Source organism: Nicotiana attenuata, chromosome 8 (assembly GCF_001879085.1).
Source record: "Nicotiana attenuata strain UT chromosome 8, NIATTr2, whole genome shotgun sequence".
In the NCBI taxonomy this organism is placed as follows: domain Eukaryota; kingdom Viridiplantae; phylum Streptophyta; class Magnoliopsida; order Solanales; family Solanaceae; genus Nicotiana; species Nicotiana attenuata.
The window spans coordinates 33819663-33826095 of NC_031996.1; the positions used below are offsets into that span (position 1 = coordinate 33819663).

At 33.5% G+C, this 6433-nt stretch overlaps 1 protein-coding gene across 1 annotated transcript; it reads left to right on the forward strand.

Moving 5' to 3' along the window:
- Nucleotides 3874-5607, forward strand: LOC109231643 (pectin acetylesterase 11-like). Its single transcript, XM_019397290.1, has 6 exons — nt 3874-3987; nt 4675-4728; nt 4828-4905; nt 5025-5100; nt 5254-5399; nt 5515-5607. The coding sequence occupies exons 1-6, from the start codon at nt 3874-3876 to the stop codon at nt 5605-5607; spliced, it is 561 nt and encodes a 186-aa protein (XP_019252835.1).

Below are 6433 nucleotides of genomic sequence, written 5' to 3' on the forward strand. Positions count from 1 at the left end.
TGGTTTCTGTTTGAAACTCACAATCTCATCAATTTGTTGAGCGGTCTTGTTAGGAGGATGGAACTTGTTGTGAAATTGCTTGACCAACTCATCCCAAGTTGCTATAGAGTTTATGGGAAGCGAGTTCTGCAACAAGTGTAGCATGTTATTTGTGATCTGGAACGATTCAGCTTGTATTGCAGGCACAATAATGGCAGTGGCCAGATTGTCAGCTGTGGGTTGTGCCCAGTCATGAAGTGCACCCTCAGGCACAGGAGGTGCCAGTTGCTCATTCCTGACGTTCACGTTGGGGTCGTTTATGTCGCCCATGTTAATTTCGAGTTGGTGTATTTGTTGTGATTGTTGAAGTCTTTTGTTTGCACGATTCAATGCCCGGAATGTCTTCTCGGGGTCCGAGAGTCCTTCAAGCAGTTCTCCAGTCCTCGTAGAGTTTCTAGGCATGCACCTGTGCACCCAGATCAACAACCGTCAAATTTTCAATGAAAAAGTTGGTAGAGAGAAAACTGACTACAACAAGAATCTTTGTATTTCTGTCAATGGCAATTGATAATTCCGTTAACTCCCCGGCAACGGCGCCAAAATTTGATCACGCCCAACTATGCCTTATAAAAAGGACTCTGCGGACGTTGCAAATATAACCCGAGTATTACGCCCAGGGTCGAATCCACAGAGAGTTAACCTATCAACTGCTATCTTCAGACCCACTAAGTCTTCAGAACCAGCTTCCCAAATATTCAAATCTCAGTTGAGTGTTCTTTAACAACTAGCTTGCAAATAACTAAATGGCTGTAACTAAGTAAAAATTAAAGGTTGTAAACAATTATGAGAAAAAGCTAAGGCAATGATTTCCCCTATTGATGGAATCCCTTCTGTTTATGCTCATACAAATTTACCCACACATCTCTATCAATCATGAACGCTAATCTTACCGTAAATCTCTCCCGAGTAATCACAGTAATTTACTATTGCACTCTCCCGAGATACACTAGCTTACTTTATTTAGCACAATTCAATTTAGATTGCACCCAAGGCTTCGTTATTCCTAATCCCGCCTTTAAACCCGCAATTATAGATTCCTCTAATAATCTAGGAGTGGTGTTATTCAACAATACCCTAAATATGCACTCTTTTCCAAGTTATGCACACTAAATAGGCACAGCTAATTGAGGATCCTGTCAATTAACTACAACGAACACTAAGTTGAACAAATAAAGATTAAACGAGCAATTTGTATTCACATAAACAAGAAGTTCATCACCCAATAGGTTCCATCAACGCCTTAGACAAGGAATCTAGCTACTCATGACTATGGGAACATAAACTAAGCTTGAATTCATCATAAAATCAAAAGAAAAGAAGAAAGATGTTTAGAGTACTTTCTCACAATTGTTTTTCTTGCTAAGAAACCTAAAAAAAATCAATATATGCCTCTCTTGGGCGAAGTCTAATGTTTTAAATAGGGTTTAGGTCTAAAAATCCCGTAATTGACACGTTGGTCCCAGAAGTTTCTGCGCCTGCAGCGGTTCTGCCGCGGTCGCGGTAGAACCGCGGCCAAACACCCTCGCGGAATCTCTGAACTTCTGCAGCTGCTTCCCACCGCGGTTCTGCCGCGGTCGCGGTGGAACCGCGGTGGATCCAGTTCTCTGAATCTTCGGCCTGTTTTTGCACGGGTCACTTAGGAAATTTCACAGTTGACCTCTTTTTCATCACTTTTGACTCCAAAACTGCTCCTTAGCCGTCTTTATACATATATCACCTACAAATCATGAAAAGCACTAATAAGAGCATTTTGTCATCACTTTTAGCATTAAAATTACACAAGAAGGTGATTATTTAAGGTGTGATTATAGACAAATTCACCTATTATTACATTTCTCGCACAACAACGCACGAATGTTGAGACTAGTTGTTCAAAATAGAAGAGGGAGTTTTGATTTTTTAAAAACAAAATTTAGGAGTGCAAACAATTTTCACCCTATAATTCAGGAAGTAAAGGATAATTTATTTTTCATTATTCATTTTATTATTCACGCATTAGACATTTTACTTACGAGACTTCTTCAGTTCACAATAAATCATTGCATAAGAAAACATCAAAATTTGCATTTAAGTATAACATATGTCATGTAACAGTATAATTAATTCATAACTAATGATTGCACATATTTGAATTTTAAAGTATACTGCACATGCCATGGCAGTAATTTAAATTATGTGACAACGAAAGGAAACCATTTATTAATCAAGAGACTAGACAATTCTAGAATTCTTATTATGAAGAGAGAGGCTGACAAAGTTCCATTTTTTCCCTGTAGCATACCATATATTTTGGTTGTGGCTGAGCACTATATTAAATTTCATTTGATGAATTTCTCCCCATTGCCCCTTAGATTACTGACATCTGTCACCAATTAGACTTAATGGACAAGATTTCTTCTCTCATTTAATCCCCAGGAGCTATTCAAAAACCCAGTTGCATGATGATTAATCTCAATTACTGAGGAGCAATGTTGAGTATAACACAGTTTATAGAGAAGTTACTCTCAAAATTAAATTTTCCAATTAAATAATAAAGCAAAACCAAGATGTACTAAGTACAACATAGTAAGAATTATTTGGTTTAAAGAAGATAAAATCCTTCGGATATAGGAGTTCAATGCCATACTATAGGAGTTCCTTTTAAAGAATTATTTGATAGAAACGATGATATATTTATAAAATTTTAATTAGTAGTAATTGTTATATATAGCATTGCATATGATAGGGTGGTCCTTCTTATATATATATATATATATATATAATAGCATTGCATAGGGTGACCCTTTTATAACATTTTGAGGTGACACGTAACTAAAACGTTAATTGACGAAGAAACAAAAAGATAAGGGACTATAATTTTCTTCTCATTATTTACTTCGCTAGTATATATGGATCTCACTAATAAGTTAAGATTTGTAGTTCTTCAATTCCATGAAAAAATAGTACTAAATGAGAATCGATCAATGTTCCTTTGGATAAATAACTCAAGATTCAGCCAAATGCACCATTCAATCATTTTGGAACGTGGGGCAACACATAATATTAAGTCAATATTACGAAATATATACATAAAATACCTAATTTAGCTGAAAGACCATGAGTTTACGTGCATTATACGTAAAAAGAGCCTAAATCCGCCCCTGATTTCCAGTAATGTACTGTTGTACAAGCACCTCGAATTTAATCTGCCACTGCTCTTTGTACCACACCTTTAAGCATAATATGAATAAAACATTTTATGGAAAAAAAAGAAAAGAACTAGCAGTTTACAGAAGGATAATCAATACATTCTTCCTTAAGTTAAGTTATACGTAGTACATAAAAATTACGTAAAAGATAATCACATGCAGACTAATTATTTATTTTGTGTTTGAGCCATGCAGTATGCCTAGATGGAAGTCCACCAGCTTATCATCTGGATAGGGGATATGGTAACGGACTTCGCAGCTGGATTATTGTCATGGATGTTAGTTAATAAATTACTACTACTATTTACTTTTTTTTTTATTCATTTACTTTTTGTCTTTAACATAATTAAGTCACCAGATTAAACCAATAAATATTCTGCTTTGCTTGCTCACACTGGAAATTGTTTTGTACTTTTAGGGAGGCGCTTAGTGTCAAAGTATACCAGATTGCCTTAGTCGTTCAACTACCGAATTAGGTTCTTCTAAGCAGATGAAGAATGGATCTCGGTTTGCTGGGATACTTTATAATAATCCCCACAATAATCCAGGTTAATTAAGCTTAGTACTATTTTCTTACTACTTTGTTTCTCTTCTCTTTATATGCATAAATTTTTACAAACTTCTTCTAACGTTAAGAAAAATTGGAATGGTAGACTTTTACAACTGGAATAGGGTGAGGGTGAAGTTGTTAGTAGACAAAACCCAACAGAAGTATTGTGCTGGTTCATCTTTCACCGGTGATATCGAACAAGTTGACCCTGTAAGTAATCATATATATTGATAAACATCGCTGCATAATTTGGTGATTAATATATCCCGTAACATTTCTACATTAATTAGGACAACAAGCTGTTTTTTAGAGGGGCAAGAATATTTAAGGCCATTATGAAAGATTTATGGAGCAAAGGCATGCAAAATGCTGAAAATGTAAGAATATCAATTACTCTCTGGCTTCATAATATTCATAATTACAAATCATGTACTACCTTATTATGCCTTTCTCTTCTTCTTTTTTAAGTTCTGATTTCTAACCCGCGACTAAATCTTAAAAAACAAAAAAATGCGACAAGTTCAAATCCCTCTTGCCAAATGATGCCAAAGTTAAGTGTGTCGCAGATGCAGGCTTTTTCATTAATGGGTGAGCTTTTATTTCTATGCATAAATCACTTAAGAAATAAAAGTATCAAGTACGTACTATTGATTTGTTAATTATGTCTAATTTTTGTTTATGCCATTGGAACTAAGCTAACTCAAGCCTTTCGTGACATATACATACAGCAAGACAATCTCCGGTATTTCAGATATTCAAGAAATGTATCAAAGAGTTGTGACATTACATGTAAGTTCCATCATCTTTTTTGTTTTAGTACGATTGTATAATATATACTTAACAAGTAAGTGCAAGTTAGATTCTTTTTCTATAATATTTTTTTTTCTCTTGTTGAAGGGATCGGCTAAGAATTTGCCTCCATCTTGCTCATATGCAATGGAACCAAGTCTGGTAATTAAGAGTTTAAGTTTTTGAAACAAAAACCTTTTTCTTGTACCAAGTCTGATAAATATTGTTATCTAACATTAGTTTTCCTTAATAATGGTGCAGTGCTTTTTTCCTCAGAATGTTGTTCCATATGTCGAGACTCCATTGTTTATAATCAATTCACACTATAACTCTTGGCATGTCAGAAGACAAATATTAATTTCTCTCATTTTAAAAATTTCCTTAGTTTTATTCTTTAGTTTCTATTAAATATAAAAGAAATTCATTTTAATGATTCAATACTCTAACTCTAACTCCAGATTGAAAATATTTTGGTTCCTAAATACCTCGATCATCAACATGTCTGGGACAATTGCAAGAAACAAATAAGCAACTGTACATTTAGCCAATATTTAATTATTCAAGGTTAATTAGCACTACTTCTCTGGTGATTAACTAATTAATGCATACCTTCCTATCACATATGTGTAAATGGCTCTTCTTCTCCTCTAATTCTTTTTAATTAATTTGTTTCATTTTTAAATATAGTTTTTGGAGTAGAATTTTTGAAGGCATTTGAGGGACTCAACCCTTCTTTTACGAGGGGTTATTTCATCACATCTTGCCATTCTCATGGTGCAATTATGTTGACGAATTTCTGGTTGAGTCCTACCTCTCCAAGATTACTTCATAAGGTAATTTTTCTTTTGTTTTATCCATATAAATAAAATCTGAATATTTTATGTTTTGAATTTTATCATTCGCCTATCATTGTTAGTAGTTGTAATATTTATGGTTTTATCTGTGTAGACAATTGGTGAAGCTGTTGCGGATTGGTTTTTTGACAGAGCAGAGTTTCACTATATAGACCTATATCCTTGTGCTCGAGATTGTGTTCTATAATTAAGTTTCTGTAACTAATAGGCTTGCAGATGTTGTACCTGCTGCTTATTTGGTGATTCGTAGCTGTTGAGGAGTAGTTTATCAAAGTTAGCTTTGTGTTTTACAGTTAAATCCCTATTATTCAGTAAAAGTTTCTAATTGTTCAGCTTAGCACAGACAGTGCGCAACCTACTACTCTTTACGCATATTTTGTTAACACTTGTAAATTTGCCCGCGTATCGTGCGGTTTTTAAAAACTTTATTCGACATACAAAATGATCCCTATACTAATATTCGAATATATTAAAGATTCATACAGTTTTCGAACCCAATAAACTAAATTTCAAATTTTAATTCATCTTTTATCTAACAAATTAGTTTTAAAACCTTTTTCTAATTTTCCAAAACTTAAGTGTTCCTAATCTTCTAGACCTCCCCAATATAAAGATAATAACAACACAGAATGAAAAAAAAAAAAAGAAGGTGGTAAAATCAAATATATCCACAAATAAACGAAATCAAATTCTACAAATATTTTCTCTAATTTTTTCCCTCCCATTTAAATTACATTTTCCTTTTTCTTCTATTTCTTTTCTCTGTTTCTTTTTCCTTTCTTACATCCCGTTCATTTTTCCACAAAAAAAAAAAAAAAAGAAGGAAAAAGACAAAACTCCTTTTTTCAAAAACAACAGATTAAACTTCAAGTTCTTAATCCATTTTTCATTTGATAAATTTGTTTTACGACTCTCTTTTTGGTTTTCAAGTTTTTAATCTTTTAGACCAAATAATAAAACATAATAAATGAAATTAAAAGAAGAAGGGTAAAATCAAATTTATGGCACAAGTC

Bases quoted from the DNA above. Each gene is read 5' to 3' on its own strand.
- LOC109231643 (XM_019397290.1), top strand. From the start codon at position 3,874: ATGGTAGACTTTTACAACTGGAATAGGGTGAGGGTGAAGTTGTTAGTA. The intron at 4,729-4,827 runs GTAATTAAGAGT...ATAATGGTGCAG, and splicing joins ATGCAATGGAACCAAGTCTG to TGCTTTTTTCCTCAGAATGT. The intron at 5,101-5,253 runs GTACATTTAGCC...TTTTAAATATAG, and splicing joins CAAGAAACAAATAAGCAACT to TTTTTGGAGTAGAATTTTTG.